Below are 17,965 nucleotides of genomic sequence, written 5' to 3' on the forward strand. Positions count from 1 at the left end.
TTAGAGATAGTCATGTTGAATTTACAAGTTCTTACTGGTCTCAGTAAAATGTCTGAAATGTCTTTTGAACGATGTGTTGTGCAATGATTCCAGGAAATCAAGGCGCTTTTTTTTTTTTTCCTACTTGGGTTAAAAATTATAGAAACCTGCTGGAGAACATGTGTCAACTGCTTGTACTGACATGTTAGGACTACTTGTGTGTTGTGCCTACTTGGGAAAGTTGTTCTCACCTCTTATCTTCTCAAACAGGGTGGTACTGCTGAGTGGAAGAGTAAGTGCAGTTATTTTAACTGTCTCCATAAACCCAATCCTGTGATACCACTGCCTGCAAACTTACATGCTATGTCTTATTCCCCTCCTCAACTCCTGCATTTTCAGCTCCTCAGGTAAATGTAAGAAAGGGTCTTCTGGCTTTTACTTGTGGCTGTTCATTTATCTTGGTCTGTGTAGTGTGATCTACTCAGGGAACCTTAAACAACTGGGAAATGAAGGGTACCATCTGTCAATCCTCTGCCTGTTATGGAAATCATTACAGGACAGATTTCAGGGGAGGAACAGTCACTCAAAGTATGTGAAATAGGCATGGAGGCAGAAGCTTGGCTTCCTTTGATGTATTGCTTAGACATAAAATAGTAGTGAAAAGAACTGTGGTAGAAAATTAGGTTAAGGTTCTTGATAAAACTAAATCACTTTCATAAAACAAGAAGTCATCTTGCTTTTAAGAGAAATAATTTCTTAAATGCTTTGTAATTCTGAACTAATACTAGGGAATTGTTCTTGTTAATGACAGCAGTGTGATTCTAAACATGGCCTTAAAGCTGTCCTCAAGGCAATTATCACTTATCTTCCAAGCAAAGTCTTAAGCTTGTCATGGGGTTAAGGGAGGAAATGCAGTACAAAATGCTTAAAAGGAAATCTCTAACTGTTAGTATGTCAGACTTCCTAGTACAGAAATTGTTTGGAAAAGTGTGGTGAGTAATGCTTTTGAGGACTGAGGCACAGAACTGGGGTATCTTCTAGAGCTAGTAGTACTGTAGAAATAAGTAGCTCCTGAAACCTTACCACATGTTATGCTCTGAGATTTAAAAGGCAAAAAGAATTTTAAAATAACACTGGTAGGAGCATTAAGAAATGCTGCTTCTGCTATCAAGCTTAATTTTTGCAACGGGAGAATTAACATCCTCTCCACAATGAACATTTAGATAGCAGATGTGATTAAATACTTGTGGAACTTTCAGGTGCTACTAGGAATCCTACTGGTTAGAGAAGCCCTTTAAGGTGCAATCTGGTGACTTTTAAAGAGGTAGGAAGTTGGCTTGTGATAGACCGAGTGTTATTCTTAGAGTCTCACTCTAATGACTGAGTTGCAGACACATCACTATTTCATTAATCAAATATCAATCTGAGCTGTTTTGTTGTCTAAATTGTTGTTGACATATTTCTGTAGTGCATTAGAACTGACTAGATCAAGCTTTTGTGAGCTTTAAAGAGCAGTACATTGCTATCCATCTTGTTTGGGTTAATCTTCTAAACTTCAACTTTTCTCCCCAGTGTTTGTCCTCTATACACTGTAAGGAAAGATTTCATGGATCCACAGAATGAGGATACTAAATATGATCTACAAAGACGAAGCTATTGGTTGGAGTTAAACATACAGTCTTCAGACAGTTGTATTTCCCTTTTCCTTCTCTACTCAAATGAAAGATGGATATTAAACCATTTGTAGTCTCAACATACGGTATGGGGTGCTGTCCTGTAGAAAAGCAGTTAGATTGGTTAGATGTATTCAGACTAGTCAGAGAACTTGATGTAAAGAGAAGTAGTAACCAGCTCCCCTTCTGTTCCTTTCAGAAGGATGATGTGGATTGCCTTACCTCTGGGATTACTCTCTTCTTTTTCCCCTCAATGCTATACTTACCACTAGGCTTGACTGGCCAGCAGCCATTAGTGTACACATAATAATGGCATTTGCTGTCCCAGGGAAATGCTGTTAGGACTCATGTTTTGCTAGCAGTTGCTGAGGTTTCCGTGGTAGCAAGTGTTGTGAACAATGTTAAATAAGCTTAGGTAAGTCTTGAGCCCTTTGAACTGATATGAAGGTGCTTGTGTGGGACTGAGCTACTGAAGTGCGTTTTACAGTGTTTGTGACAACTGGTAATTTTTGAAATCAAAATTCTTCTAGTCTTTAGTAGAGATGGGTTTTAGCAGGTACGGTGTATTCTTCAGGAACGTCCAAGGGAATGCTTCTCTAGTGCCAAGCTCACAGTCTTCCCACCAGGTACACTTCCTCGTCTGTTATTGACAAAACTGAAACTAGTGTTAATCTCCATTTGCAAAGGAAGGAAACCTTGTGAAGTGGAGGTTACCAAATGTGTTGGCTAGCCCAGTCTAACTCTGAATGCTTTCAGATACAGACGAATCCTTGGCGACACGATCCAACCCAGTTACAGGCCAGTTGTCTACCCATCTTTGCAGTGTTACCACATCACTAAGTCAGTCTCCATGTGAACACACATCTTAACTGTACTTGTGAGTTCTGAATCTGGAGAAGTTTTCCAGCTTAGCTAGGTCGTAGTCAGAGCTGAAATTTTTTGGAGCTGGTGCCTAGTCAAGCAGCTTGCACTTTCCCCTCATTTGTGTTGGTGCGGCTGTTTCTAGAGGCTGTAGAGTGTATAGCACATCGTGTTGTGTTTGTTCAATATAAGTTGGTGCCTGGACCTAGGACAGTGGTGCCAACACAGAGGGCAGCAGTCCTGCACTGTTCAGCAGTACAGCTGAACTGACCCTATGCCCTTGCAGGTAAAGCTGTGTAGCTCTGCTTTTTGTTCGTGTTCAACTCTAGTGCTTATTGGACTCTTACGGGGTGATAGCTTGAAGACAACTGTTCATATTGGATTGCTTTGTCTGCTGGTTTGTTTAGCTGACTTGACTCTCAGCAACATTGGATATGTGGCAAGATTAGCAGGAAAGGCAGTGTGGCACTGTACTGTGTGGTGCTGGAAATGGGAAAGAGTCTGAGAGCCCTTGTGTGAGTGCATGGTTAAGACTCTGCTACTGAAACAGGCTTGAAGAGGTAGCAGGGGAGAGAGGAGGAGGCAGTTACTGGCACTGTCCTGTTGGCAGAATAGGTGCACTTTGAGCTGTTGCCTTAGCAAGGGACTTTTGTGCAGAAGCAACAATGATGCCTGGCAGAGACTCAGAAGTTGCTGAGAGTAGATGTGTGGCACTGATGTGTATAGACATGGTTAGGTGCTTAGGCCATTATTATGAGTTAATTGTAGGAAAGTGATATGGCAGTCCAGGCCTCTTTCTCTGTGTGCTTAGAAGCAGGGTCTGTGGTAAATAGTACTTTTGTTGTAGCTGTGTGAGAAAAATCTCTTCTAGGGGAGATAAAGTGAACACATGCAAAATGTGATTTGTTTTTTTGGTTTAAATTCTTCTTAAATGTGACTTATGTGAGGCTTTTTTCCTGTTTTGATTCACATTGATCTGAGCATTAATTGTGTTGGCACGTGTGTTTCCCCTGGTCACATTTCTCTCTTGTCTTCTGGGTTGGTGACAGTACCAGGTTAAGAACAGTTGAGAAGGGAGAGGGAGGATGAATTGAAATATTCCATTAAGGTGTCTGAAGGTAGTTACTGTATCAGTTTTGCTAGCTAGGTGATCTAGAGAAGATAGGTTAAAGTAAACCCAGTCTTTCCCTGTACTGCTCTTTATTCTTTGAAATGAAATGTAGAACTTTTTATTAAAACAATTATGGTGTTCGGTGCTGGAAAAGCTGGATGGGAGGCTTTCTTAGCTACTGGTACTTAAAGGGAGGTGGGAAGCTGAGTGCAGACTGGATGTTGGACTAAAAGATCACTTTTGCTTAGAAGCTTCAGGTTGTTAGAAGCATGGTTTGATTAAAAAGGAAAAATTAAAGCCTCTTTTGGTTTGCTCTGTTTCCTTAAACCTGTTGGTGTTCTTGACTGACAGCTTGTTTATCCTGGAAATGAGTATGAAAACAGGACCTTTAGCATAGTTCCCTGTACAGCAAAAGTAAGCACTTGCTTTGCTTGCTGCTCAGCTCTTCTGTGGCCAAGGTACAGATGCAGCTGGGTGACTAAACCTATTCTGGCTGCTAATCTAAAGATCAAACATGGACTAATTGCAGTTCACATCTCTTGCCTTATTCTTTTCTTCCTATCCTTCTCACTCAAAATCTTGGTTTGGGTTAGCTGATCATTGTCTAAATTATCAGCTGCTGACATTAGGAATACATACAAGGTACATAAAATGTAGTTATGGTCTTAAGCCTATTAGAAAATACTGTCTGAATCTTCTTGGGTGAGCAACAACCTTAAATAAAATCACTCTGAAATTCAAGCAGATGTCTGCCTAGGTTAAATCCGTGTGGCCTGCAAGGATCCAGTTAGCCTGCAGTGTTCATGAAGAGTTCATGTTCGCTTGCCACTTCCAGAGTCCATGGTGAAGTAGGGCATTGTCAGATCTGTATTCTCAAACCCGACGAATGGGTAAGAAAGGGGAGAAAAGATGAGGAAGAGGCCTTTTAGTGTTTTCATCTGCCTTAGTCTTAGTATTCTAAAGCAGCATTCTTTGAGGGAGCTGGAAAAGTACTGGTAAACCTCACAGTGGGTAGAGATCCTGTTAGGTCCTTTAGTGAGTGTGCTAATAATAGCTGTGATTTTTAGACAGAATGGAAGAAGGATGAGAAGCATGCTTTGTCACTTTCCCTACCCTCCAAGTTTTCCTTGTAGCTATGGAGAAACATCTTTCTTACCAAGTTCATGATGTGCATTCAGAAAAACAATCCTTTTAAATACTTTTTTTTTTTTTGCTACTAGGTTGTGTCAGGGTTTGTTCTGCTTCTGTCTTAGTCTCTGCTTATTGGTATTCTCCTACTTGTATGCATTTGCTGAAAATAGCTGAATTTGAGGGTTGACATTTTTGCTGTACCTCTTCATTGTAATGAGGTCTCCCTCTAGCTTTTCTGTCCCCTTAAATGGAGAATGCAAAATGCCAGCTTATCAGTATTTTGCATAGCTATGGGAGAGCTGTCTGCTCCTTCATGCATGCAGACCATTCCACAGAGAAACAATTTAAAGCACTTAGGAGTGGACAGGCATATTATTTGATTAGTTATGATGCTTCATAGGTATCTAGGTCATCAGAGTATCTTCTTTTTCCCCTTCCCTGGAAGAATTGTAGCTTCAGGCACTTCTCTCTTCTGCTTACAGTTTATGTAACAATTGTAGGTATATGTTCCTTAACATCCCAATGGTCTGAGAGTGTATTAAATGTATCTTCCCCCCTCCCCTACACTCTCAGTCTTATTAGAGATCCAAACAAATCTTTGGAACTTAGCTCATCGGTCCTATTTATAGCTGAAATATTCAAAACATTTAATTACTTCTGGCCTTAAAACGAGCTACTTGGCAGTATTTAATAGCCAGCAATAGGAAAGTAGTGATGCATTGAGGTCTGTGGCAGCGCTATAGCTTTTATGTAGGTCTTGCTGTGAGTTTATTGCATGGAGTAGGACTGCTGAAGAAAGGGGAGGACAGTTTTGTGACTAGATTTAAGTTTGTGTGTGTGTTTTTTTTTTTTTTTTTCTGGTAGATGTGCCAGATTTTTTACCTTACCCAAATAAGGTTTGAAGATTAACCTATTTATTTTTTTTTTTTCCTGTGCTCTGGAACTCAGTTCACACATGCCTACACTTTCCTCTGTTCACTACACCAAAACAAGAAACACTTAAATAGTTTGTCTCCTTTTTCTCTAATGAAAATTTCCTAGGTGAAGCTCTGAGAATGTATTGCAATTAAATGTGGTGCAGCAGTTTCCTCATAACTTATTTTAAGCTTTTGATTTGAGCTGTGAACTCCCTCAGGCCATGGAGGTAGAACAAGATTTTGAGCCAGATGGTCTGAGGTTAGCGTAGCCCACTTCAGCTTGCTCTAACATTTGGATGTGTGTGGGAACCTATCATGCATCTGTATTGAGCTATGAGCAGGGGATTTAGATTGCTTTTGTATGGACACAAATGTGTGGTGTCCATACAGCACCAGGAGAAAGAGTTTGGGGATGCTGAGAGCTGAAGTATCTAGGTGTACTGGAAGTTTTGATTTAAAGTTGAACTTCTAGCAAATGCAGGTTTCTATACAAACAAGGTATTAAGATGCTAGCTTGAAGATGTACAGGGTGAAGTCTTTAACTCCTTGTGATAGAGCAAATGGAAGGAGTACTGATGAGGGCCATCTATGCTAATGGCAGGGACTTCTTTAGACTTTGTTCATGATCTAAGTTTTAAGCCACTGAAAAGCAAATGGAATTTAAATTTGTTTTAGTGTTGTGCTGCATCTGTGTGCAGTTGTCTGTGCCCAACCCACTGTCTAGAGAAGCAATTACTAGTTGTCAGTGCTTGTTGATCAAAAACTTAAACTGTATCTAAACCTGAGTTTAGCAATTAGTGTGTGCTTTTTATTGTCATGAAAGAATGTAAATGATGTGTTTAACAAGCTCAAGCTGTATTTGGGTTGAAACTTAAAGGTAACTATGTTTGTACTTTCTTTCAATTAATGTGCTTAAAGAGAGAAACTTGCATTTAAAGCAGGCTGTCTCTTACTTTTGTAGTGTGCAGGTTGAGCTGACTGTTCTTGCTTCCATGTTATTACACTGCAGGACAAATAGGTCATTAACTGCTAGCTGTGTACTTAGGGAAAGCTGGAATTAGCTTTTCTTTTCACCTCATACGTTTAGAAATGGGTTGTTTAGTTCAGTTCAGTTGAAATATTGTCTGTACGTACACAAGAAGCTACTGTTCTCAAAATGTAGCTTAGCATTTCAACAAATGGTGCTTGTTCTAGATATGTAGCTGTCAGTAGTGTCAATAGTAGTCCTTCTGTAGTTGTTGCTGAGTGAAGAGTTTATAGGGAAACTGGGTGGTAGTATCTTCTCTTGGCTATATTTGCTTCCATTCAAGTCTGTCTGCTTCTGTGTTTTGCTGTACAGTATTGCTTCTCTTTTTATCTCCTACCCTGTTTGGCTTGGATTAGGAGGTGATTATGCACAATCAGAACTCACGTGCTCTAATTGAATGATTCAGGTTGGAAGAAGCCAAAATGAAGTAGGGGGTGATTAGCAAACAGCCATAGTAATAGGCCTGAATGCATGGCAGACTTCGGGCCAAGTCCAGTTGATGATCTTTTTGCATCAGTTCTAGCCAGAGTGGTAGGTATGACTGTAGTCTGGAGTGTGTTAGTTCAGTAGTACAGAAGCTTCAAAGATCAGATGAACATCTTAGAAAAAAGAAAAATGTAGCTATAGCTTTCTGGGCCAGCAACACTGTGCTGCAAGCTCTCCTGCCATGTACTTTGACAGATGAGTGCTTTCTGTATGTACTAAAAGCCTGAGGTCCAGTCTTCTGTGCACTTGAGGGTTTCCAACAGCATTGGGAACCAACCCTGTGAGTGAGTTGGATGAATCTACCAGACTGTCTTTATTCTGGCAGGAGGCAGCATTGCCTGGCTGTTCTGCATGCAGTGTGAGGAGCTATCAGTTATGCATCTGAAACAACACCACTCTGAGTGTGAATGTATAGGGTGGATTATGCTGGGTCCTTACCCCCATTATTGGGATGGAACTGGACTTCTTAAAGTGTTAAGAGACACTATAAAAACAACCAAACCAACCAAACAACAAAAAAGCCCCAAACAGAAGTCTTGCTTTGGTTGCCTCTGTAACAGTACTGAATGTATTGTCATGGAGACCCACATAAGGAGGCTGCCATGAGCTCTGCAAGTCCAAATTACCATCCAGTTGGCAAGAAGTACTTCAGTGGAGGGGTGGTCACTCTTTGAATGTCACCCCTTCTAGTGTTAGTCCTCATCTGTTTCTATACTTGATTTGCTGGGATTGAACTACTCCAAGAACCTAGAGCAGTTTGTGGTCCTTAGACTGGGCTTTAGGACAAATCCACGTAAATTCTGAGTTTCAGGTATACTGTGACCATCCTGGGATGGGTGAGGGAAAGTGGGGGGAGAAAGTAAGGATGAGGGTTTCATGTTTTGAATTTCAATAACTCCTGGCCTGACTTGACTTGACAGTGCTATCAGCATGCTTATTTTTTGAACCACTTACAGAACTTACTACAATGCTGCTGCATTTTTTTGCAGAAAACTGGACTGTGAAGTAGGAATTCTTGTCCTGACCATTGTTTTGAGAGACTCCTCTGAAGGTAGTTCTTGGAAGTAGAATGTGATCCTTCTGCCCAGGATGCCAAAGCGTTCTAGAAAGGCTTCCAAAGTACTCCAGTGCTGCCTGAGACAGTGACAGAGTAACAGGGTAAGCAGTCAGAAGGTAGTATAGAGGACCAAAAAGGTTGTGACATCTGCCTAGGAGCAGGTTAGTTTATGCTGCAGGGACAAGCAGTAGTACTTGTTCTACAGTTAACATACTTCATTTGTGCAATATCTGTCCTGGTAACTACTAATTAGTTTAATATATCTTGAAGGGAAGGTGTTCTCTGCAACTTGAGCATGAAGTTATCAAACCAGCTCTTCTGGATGGATCAAATTTCCTTCACAGCTGTCAACACTGTAGTTGTCCACCCTCTAAAGTGCTTGATTCATGGCGAAGTTGGTTCTTCCTGTAGGTAGCTTGGGAGCTGTCAGATATATTAGGCTGGCCAGCTAAAAAAAAAAATCCCAAACACACGCACACAAAAAAAAAAAAAATCAAAGAACCCCACAAAGCCCTCCAACCCCCTAAAAGAAACTCCACCAAAATCCAACAAACCAACTTGACCCAAAACAAACAAAAAACCCAACTTAGTGGTCTGGACTTGATTTTCCAATTTCTGCTGGTAAGTAAAACCGAATAGGGCCGGAGATGAATCTTTTCTCCTGTCAGAGCTAAGTGAGCTTCAGGAGTGCAGAATGCTATTAACAAGATGTGGGCTTTTAATGGGCATATTGTGTGTAAGCTCTTGACAGTACTATGCACTTGTGATAGGGAGAATCTGCTTGCTTAGAAATAACTAATGATGAAAGACCATTCTACTTGCTTGGAAAGCTTCTTGGCTTGAAGAGACTTTGGCTGGTTATGCTCTGCACTGGTGGAAGGATGCTGCTACGACTTATTTGAGGTCTGCTAAGGTTCTGATGATTTCCAGGTAGGAAAAGATGGTTAACATGAGGCTCCAAGTGAATGAAGAGAAGTTGCAGATCTTGCTTCAGACTATTTTACAGTCTGCCTTAATTTATAAAACTGATACCTTACTGCAGCTAAAGTGAAGTATACATTTAAATAAAAGAATATAAGGCTGTTTTAAGTAATCAAGTTAAGCTTGTTGCCTTGGGAATACATAGAAGCAGAGGCTTTGATACATTGTGTGAATATCTGTTTGCTAAAACACAGGTGTCTCTTCTTGGAGCTATCTAATAATGCTTTTATCAATAGAATTATTCCCTTTATGTTTCTAGGCTGTGATGATGAAGGCTTGCTTTTCTGGCTGTCAAAATCTTCGTACCTCACCTGGGCTATCCCCCCAAGCTTTCTGGCCTACAAAGGATGCTACCTATATGGGGCAAAGCCTGTTTTGTAAACTCTTTTGAAAGAGGGCTTGTTTAATTTCTGGGAGTATAAAAGCTTTAGGCCAAAGGTGAGAATTTTTTCTTCTGAAGTGGTGACCACTGTTGTGTCAATGTAGTTTGTATAGTTTGGTGTCCTGTTGACAGCTTTTATTTGTCAAGCCTGCTGGTGCAATTGAATTTTTTGGCCTGCTTTCTCAACCAATTTGAGAGATGCTAGAGGCTCTTTTGCATACCCACTGGGATAATGTTGGAGTTTTAGTTCTAGCTGCTTATGATTTAAACATTCAAGCTTAACAAGTTAAGCTTAAATGTTCCTGTTCAAACCAAGTACTACGCTAGCTTAATATATTCAAACATTTTTTTTTTTTTTTTTTAAATATTTAGTGCTACTGGCCTTTAGGTCAGTACAGATTCGATGCTTGGAAATGGAAACATCCTCTCTGATTTGCAAGGAATTGAAATGTCAGAACCTGCTAAAGAGACAGCCACTGGAAAAACTCCAGAGTCACTATGTTACAAGTTTTTCAAGTTCATGCTAATAACTCAAATGTCTGGTTACATCCACAAAACAGTTGGAGCACTGTTTGTAAGTCTTTTGCTGAGGATGGTATCTAGGATGCAAAGTCTGGCAGGAGTGACTTGGCAGGTCCTGTGGGTATTGGCAGGGTCTCTGCCATGGACGAATTAAACTGTGGTGTGTTCCGTGGTGCCTCATGACACATCCCGCAGCAGAACACTGCTTCTGGACTGCTTCCCCAGGAAGCACAGGGGCCATGTAACATACCTGCATGCAATGCATCCAGTAACCAGAGATGGCTGCTGCTTTGCCTTTGTTAAAGCAATGCTTGGAAATGCAAGCATGACTACAAGTCCAGCATAATTAATACAGTGATGTTCCCATATAAGTACCTGCTAGGAAGGTGCCTCAATTAGGTTTGTGCACATGAGGTTCTGATAGAATATGGCAAAATGTAAATCTGGAGTTAGAGGTAATTCTGTAAGCATAAAACCACTTCCAGATGCTTGATAGGAAAAGTGGAGTTGGGCCAGTGGTAGAGTTTGTTTACACTGTGGGACAAACTTCAATATTGTGATACTTGAACAAGAGAGGAGACTTCGTCTTGGACAGGTTGGTTTGGTTTTCTTTTAGGCCTCTAACCCAGTAACTCCTGAATTCTGGAGGTCAGGAAGATAGGATATTGGTACCATTGCGCTATATGTCTGAAGGGCTGTGTAACCTTAATTTATCATTCATTAGTAACTTAAATCTTGTCTGAGTTACAGTTCTTCCAGCTATTGGGTGATCTGGAAAGTGTATTAATTCTTTAACTGTGTACAGAATATTATCTTAACTCTTTTTGATAAGAGTTGGTAGTTACTGTTGTTAAGTCTTGCTTAATAATGTGTCACAGGAAAAGTATGAAGCCAGAGACGACTACAGTGTTTTTCATTTTTCTTATCTCAGAACTGTTAGAGCTTGGACGTGGAGTTTATCCTCTTTCAAGCAGTGAATAGGCACTCTGAGATCTGCTGTATTGAGAATTGAAACAGGTGTAATGTGTTGGAATTAGAGGAATTTAGTAATTTAGTGATGTATGTAATCCTACATACTAGATCAGTGGTCTGTCTTGTACATGTTGGCAAGGAAAACTGACAGAAAACACTGATTTTATTTTTTTCCCTTACAATAGTATAAGAAGGTGGTGATGTAAAAATGGCCTTTTTTTGGTCCTCTTTGGAGATTATCTGGAAAAAGTAATTAGTTTAAAATAAAAGGCCCCTGATTTTTAATGGAAATCATACTTAAGAAGCCTTTAAAAGGGGCTTCTATGCTGAAAACCAGTTTTCTTTTGTGATTTCTTGAAACACAGAGGAGGATGATCTGAAAAGTAGACTATAGGCAAAGCTGCTGATAAGAGAACTGCTGTTGATCTCATTGTCTGCACGTGTGCATTCCCAAGAACATCACTCTTGCTGCTGGGAATGAAAGCCCACCTCAAGGCTTCACTTCAAATAAATGTCTAGTACCTTAACCCTCTGACTTGCTAATGTATTTGTAACCTGTCAATTTACAGGTAAGCATTATGAGGAAGAAGAGGAGGAGGATGCCCTACCTGACTCAGATGCCCTTCCAGACTCGGATGATGAGGTGGATTTGGATAAGCCGCGCCCCATACAGATTGTTCTTGCTCATGAAGACGACCATAACTTTGAATTAGATGAAGCAGCATTGGAAAAAATCTTGCTTCAGGAACACATCAAAGATCTTAACATAGTAGTTGTGTCTGTAGCAGGAGCTTTCCGCAAAGGAAAATCTTTTCTGCTGGACTTCATGCTTAGATACATGTATAACAGGGTGAGTAATTTGGATTTTCCTTGCAGAGGTAGTTTGTATTTTAGTCATTTGCCTTTGTATTTGTTGACTTGAACACAAATATAGCAGATGAAATTTTTCTTTCTTACTGGGGAGGTGGGGAAGCCAGTTTCTACTCTGAAGTGTATTTGAGTGACAGTTTTTCCAATATAAATTTTCCTGCAGTTATCAAAGGAATTTACTGGTGTCCTGATGTAAGTGGGCTTGAGAAGAGCTTGAATTGAGGGAGTGTGGTGGCCTTCTAGTTGAGCTGTGGAGAAGGGCTCAGCCAAGTGGTGGTTTGGAAGGATCTTGCTTTGACTTGATCTGAAATCATACTGTAACACTAGCTTACTTGTTCTTGTAAAAAAGAATCTTGCCACATAGCTATTGGAGAGCTAAATCTGCTTAGATCTGAGGTATGGCAGAAAGGATCAAGTCTGTTTGATGCTTGGAATGTGTCTCTGAACATAATCCAGGAACTCTTTAAATTCAGGTAATTGGTTAATGAATGTCTGATCCAAAAATCAATTTCTTCTTTTAGTTTGTAGCTTTTGGCTAGTGTTGTGTTGTGTTCTACTATACTTTGAACTCTTGGCTGATAAGGTGAAGGTGGGATAGGGCCTTCTGTGAACATACACATCTGCCTGTCACACTGTGGTGTGTTTCTTTTAATCTGCGTAATAAATATTGACAATTTTGTTGCTTTTTGAAGCTCTTAAAAAACCCAGAACTGATTCCTTTTTCAGTCACTGTTCTTCAGAGTTAGAATTCACAATAGCAGAAACTAACCATGACTGCTTCTATTTTACCTTTGTGTTAGCTGGCTTGAGGAGAAACCAAGATGAACCATGCAGTTACAGGAAATATGGGAATATTGCAAAGAAGCTGCTGGTAGTTGGCAGATGAAGACTTCCTTTCTCTCACTCCCAGTAGTGCCTGCTATTGAATTCCACTTGCTGATTTGCCAAGAGGTCTGTAATAAACACAGAGGATATGGTAGAAGGAATACAGAGTAGCAAGCTGGTGTTCCCGACTTCTTAAGACCCTTTTAACGTAGGGAAGAATAAACGTTTCACTGATACAGCTGTTCATTGGGTGGCCTCGTGTGTGTGTATATGAACCCTATCTAGTGTCCTGTTTATATTAAAAACAAACACCCCCACACCCAGTGCAAACAAACAAAAACCCCAAACTCTCCAGAAGTATAGCAAGCTGAGCTAGATGGTGACTGGGTAGAGGTAGTGCTAGTCCCTTCCAAGAACAGAAGGGGTAGGCTTTGAACAAATACTCTGACTTTCAGATTGTGAAATAAAACAAAAGTTCATAGAACAAAGCTTACTGAAACATTGTTTCAGCCTTGTATAATATCATGCCTCTCTGGTCCCTTTATTGTGCAATTACTTTTTTCAGTTTTCTATAGGTGTTCTTCAAAATACCGTTTGTTTCACTTTAAGATGAAGGCAGACTTGGCTGTCTCCTGTAACAACTAGCAGACCAAAAGCAGAGAGGTCTTGCTCTCCGTGTGCTGCTTCTGGATGGGCGTTTGCATTCTGAAGCTGTAATGCAGGCCCTTAGCTGAGCTGATCCAACTCAACGATGCATCAGAAGACATTGTACTTTGCCAAATGGTTTTCCTGCGAGCTCAGTGATGTAAACTGGCTTAGGGAAAGAGCTTGACAAGCATCAGAGATGCTGCAAACTGATTGATGGGAGTTGGGGGTGAGAGGAGATAAGTGCAATGCCTCTTCCTGAGTACTGCTGAATTGTATCAAATCAAAGGGTATCCTCTATGCTTGTACAAATTTCAGTACAGGAGGGGAGGCCTTGTTAGAGTTTTATAGTAACCTTTAGTCTAATTGCTCCATCCTCAGTCAGGCTTAATTGCAAGTCTATTTTCTGTGAACTAAATATTGGATCCTGCACAAAATACTAAAGTATCTGCATTCAGTTTGTACACTAATAACAAAATTTTGGGATATTCTTCCCTGTGGATATTAACATGTGTGATGAAAGACTTGACAAGGTACTTCAGAATCCCGTTTTCTTGTCTTAAACCAAGAGCGGGGAGGTCATGTGAAAAGTTACCATTTAAAAAAAATATCACTTGTGCCAGTTGAAGTCACAGGTAGGATTTTGGCATGGCTGAGACTGGTCACTAACTTCAGGGAGGTGGGCATTTCACTTCAAGCACTTAGTGTTATGATCGCTCATTTGAAATAGAACAGAATAATCTGCCACAAAACAGCAGCAGTTGTGTACTCAGCATGCAGCTGCAAGGATCCTGTGATCTTTGTTGCAGTTTAAGCCTTATTAAGGGTTGGGTGCAATAATACTGATAAATTTAGATTTAAAAGCTTTTTTTACAGGCGTATGACCTTCTTAGCTTGTATTAATATGCAGAGTGCACCGTGTGTTAATGACACTATGCAAATAAAGCTGCATTGGTCCCTTCCTTAGTGTGGAATATAGAGAGGTTATCTTTTTAGGTGACTGATACAAAATTGTAGTGCAACTTCTAGCTTGATTTCATGTAGGAACAGAGTCTTTTTTTTTTTTTCTTCTTCCCATCTGGTGAATATCTTTCAAGTCACCTTGATGGATGGAGACTTAAAATACTGAGTTTTAACTGAGCAAAGATGAAGGTAACAAGCTCGTGGTGCTTCAGAGTGATGCAAAGGTCAGTCAGAGACAGGCTTAAGTACATCATCCACCAGATGAAGCAGCTTCAGCTGAAGTTGTGCCTGTTAAGAGACCAAAGTCTCCTTTGACATGAACCACGTGAAATCAAATGTGGTCATATATAGTGCTCATTGAGGGACTTGTCAAAAGATTTGTGCATATTTGGCCTGAAGTGCTACAAATAAGGATAACTTCTGGGCCAAACTGGGAAAGAGTGTTCTTGTATCATAGCATGGTTTGGGTTGGAAGGGACCCTAAAGCTCATCCAGTGCCCCCCCCTGCCCCGGGCGGGGCCCCCTTCCCCCAGCCCAGGGGGCTCCCAGCCCCGTCCAACCTGGCCTGGAACCCTTCCAGGGAGGGGGCACCCACAGCTGCTCTGGGCACCCTGGGCCAGCGCCTCACCCCCCGCACAGGGAACAATTTCTGCCTTAGATCTCACCCAAATCCACCCTCTTTCAGCTTAAACCCATCACCCCTCATCCCACCCCCACACCCCCTGACCCAGAGTCCCCCCCCCACCTCTCCTGCCCCCCCTTTAAGCCCTGGGAGGCCGCTCGAAGGGCTCCCCGGAGCCTTCTCTTCTCCAGGCTGAACCCCCCCAACTCTCTCAGCCCGGCCCCCCAGGGGAGCTGCTCCAGCCCCCCCAGCATCTCCGTGGCCTCCTCTGGCCCCGCTCGAGCAGCTCCGGGTCCTTCTGCTGTTGGGGGCCCCCGAGCTGGCCCCAGCACTGCAGGGGGGTCTCCCCAGAGCGGAGCAGAGGGGGAGAATCCCCTCCCTTGACCTGCTGGCCATGTTTCTTTTGATGTAGCCCAGCATGCAATTTGCTTTCTGGGCTGTGAGCACATGTTGCTGGCTCACGTTCAGTTTTTCATCCACCAATACCTGCAAATTCTCTTCCTCGGGGCTGTTCTCAATCTACTGCTTGCCCAGCCTGCATTTGTGTTTGAGATTGCCCTGACCCATGTGCAGGACCTTGCACTTGGCCCCTTGTTGAACTTTGAGGTTTGCATGCATAAATGATAAATAGAACATATTGTTGAATAATGTAACAGATTCTTTTTCAAAGGTGAAAAGCTAAGGTTCATTCACATATACCTGTGACATATGATTCAGCATTGCAAAACTATCCTGGAGTGTACTGAAGCCCAAAGCATGCCTGGAACTTTGATTTTTCAGAGTGGTCAGTGGATGCATAAGCATCTTCTGGGATAAAAATACTCTAGGGGAAAGCTGTTCAGGTTTTGCTTAATCTCTCTGGTAGAGGTGTTTGTGCACGACAAAACAAACAAAAAACCCCACCAAACAACTTCTAAGGAGCTGTGATTCTCTTGGATACTTGTGTTAATTTTCTGAATTTTTATCTGCTCATCTCATTTATTTTTCCATGTCTGATCCAAACAGCAGAGCTGAATGGTGTGCACTTAGTATCTGGGAGAATGCTGGTGCAGAACTGCTTGATTGCCTTCCCCTCTTAGTATAGCTTTTTCTGCATGCTGCTAGGCAGGAGGAATACATGCAGGTTTTTTCCCATCCCCCTTTAGAAATAAGCAGTTTCACTTACTACAAATAAGTGTTTCTATTCTGTACAGTCCCTGGGTGCTCGTGCTGTTTTCTGAGATGTGTCTTAAGTTCTTTTCTGAAAACTGCCAGTGGAGAGTCAGCAAGGTAGAGACCATAGCCTAGTGAATTGAGAAGTCTCCCCTTTGACCTTCTCAAAGAGCACACTTTCCTGGCTGGTAATCTTCTCTAGGTAGTCAGAGGCAAGTCATTAAATGTCTTTCTGGTCTGCCAGCATACTGTATTCTAGCCTGTGAAATAAAGGGTTTTTTCTAAGCTCCCTCATCAGTTGAACTACTCTCTGCCTACCACTTCTATCTTGTGGGATTTCAGTGTATATAAACCTCTCACAGTGAAACTTCCTCAGGGTGCCTGTTCATGCTCCTTACTTGCCCAGTACATAAACTGTGTTTCTGGGTTAAATGTGCTCATATAACGGCTGGATTCTTCGGTGTTAGCAACTGTTCAGTGTGTTGCCTGGCCTTGAAGACCAAAGACCTTGCTTGTTACAGTACTGTCAGTCAGAAATGTTGGCTGCAAACCGTGCTTGACTCTGATAGTCTTTTCCAAAGTGAGCAACGTGCCAATAAAACTTCAATATGGATGTGTTGATTGACTTGTGTCAAACTTGTGATGTGACCTTTTCTCTTGAATCCTAATCACTTAGGGAAAAAGTATTTGATAACTGACAAGTATCTTCTGGTCCTTGCCTAGTCTCCTTGGCTTCTGCAAGCTAGCCTTGGGAGTTGTGCTGGGCTCTGTTAGTGCAGGGGCTTAGATGCTTAGCTAGTTTGAGCAGCTAACCTGTTTGTGAGGGGGAAGGGAGAGGATTAAGTCAAGATCAGGTTTTTTTGTTCCTTGAAGGGGTTTATCTGTTTCTATAGTTAAAATACAGGCTACTTCCAAGGGTGTTTGAGTTGAGTTCTCTCAAATGTGAGAGAAAAGCATGAGTGTGAAGTGGAATTAATGGACAAAACTGAGGTGTTCTCATTACCTCAGAGTGCTTGAGACTTGAGAGTTGTGCACATATACTCTTCGATGAATGAAGAGTTGTGCAACTGCTGAAATGCGGTAGACTCAAACGACATTTCTTCATGGGTGATCTTGAAACATGGTAGAGTATCACTGTGTTTTAATATTTTGTGTAGTGTGGTCAGTCGGCTCTGAGGAAAATGGGAGAACAATGTGTAAGTCCGCTAAAACATAGTATGTTTAAAAAAAATAAAAATCTCTTTGATTTTAAGTAAGTTTCTCCTCTTGTGTTACAGACTTCTCCTTGCTGGATAGGTGGAAACACTGAGCCATTGACTGGGTTTACATGGAGAGGTGGATGTGAACGGGAAACCACTGGCATTCAGATTTGGAGTGAAGTGTTTGTAATTGATAAACCCAATGGAACAAAGGTAAGTGCTTGACTTAAATAGGTGTACGTAAGGATTTTTGCCTCTGTGTATACCTTTAATGCCATGGGTTTCACGGAGGCACTTGCTTTCATTGCTTGCTTTCCTTTGCATTCAGTAGCTGCATAACATATTTGGAAACCTTATATCAGTGTAAGTACTAATTCTCCTGCTGGATTGTAAGATTCAATTTCCAACAGTAGTCCCATTCTGAGAGTACTTTGTTTTGGCAAAGTGTACTCTGCCCAGGCTGATGGGTGGGTTATCCACAGGATGTTGTAAAACTGTAATGGCTCTAAATACCATATATAGACAAATGCTGTGATAAGAACAGCTCTGTAACAAACACTTTTTTGAGAGGTGAGAATGTGTTTAAGCGT

General features: G+C 41.4%; 1 protein-coding gene across 3 annotated transcripts in view; it reads left to right on the plus strand.

Annotated features, from left to right (window-relative positions):
- The window catches only part of ATL2 (atlastin GTPase 2), a 45,137-nt gene that overhangs the window by 9,374 nt on the left and 17,798 nt on the right, over positions 1-17,965 (plus strand). For all 3 annotated transcript variants that reach the window (XM_032994749.2, XM_032994750.2, XM_042789473.1), the window contains 2 exons: positions 11,669-11,949; positions 17,454-17,588. In XM_032994749.2, the coding sequence (XP_032850640.2) occupies positions 11,669-11,949; positions 17,454-17,588 (416 nt within the window). The remainder of the gene's footprint in view (positions 1-11,668; positions 11,950-17,453; positions 17,589-17,965) is intronic.

Source organism: Tyto alba, unplaced genomic scaffold (genome assembly GCF_018691265.1).
Source record: "Tyto alba isolate M040663 unplaced genomic scaffold, T.alba_DEE_v4.0 Super-Scaffold_16, whole genome shotgun sequence".
In the NCBI taxonomy this organism is placed as follows: Eukaryota; Metazoa; Chordata; class Aves; order Strigiformes; family Tytonidae; genus Tyto; species Tyto alba.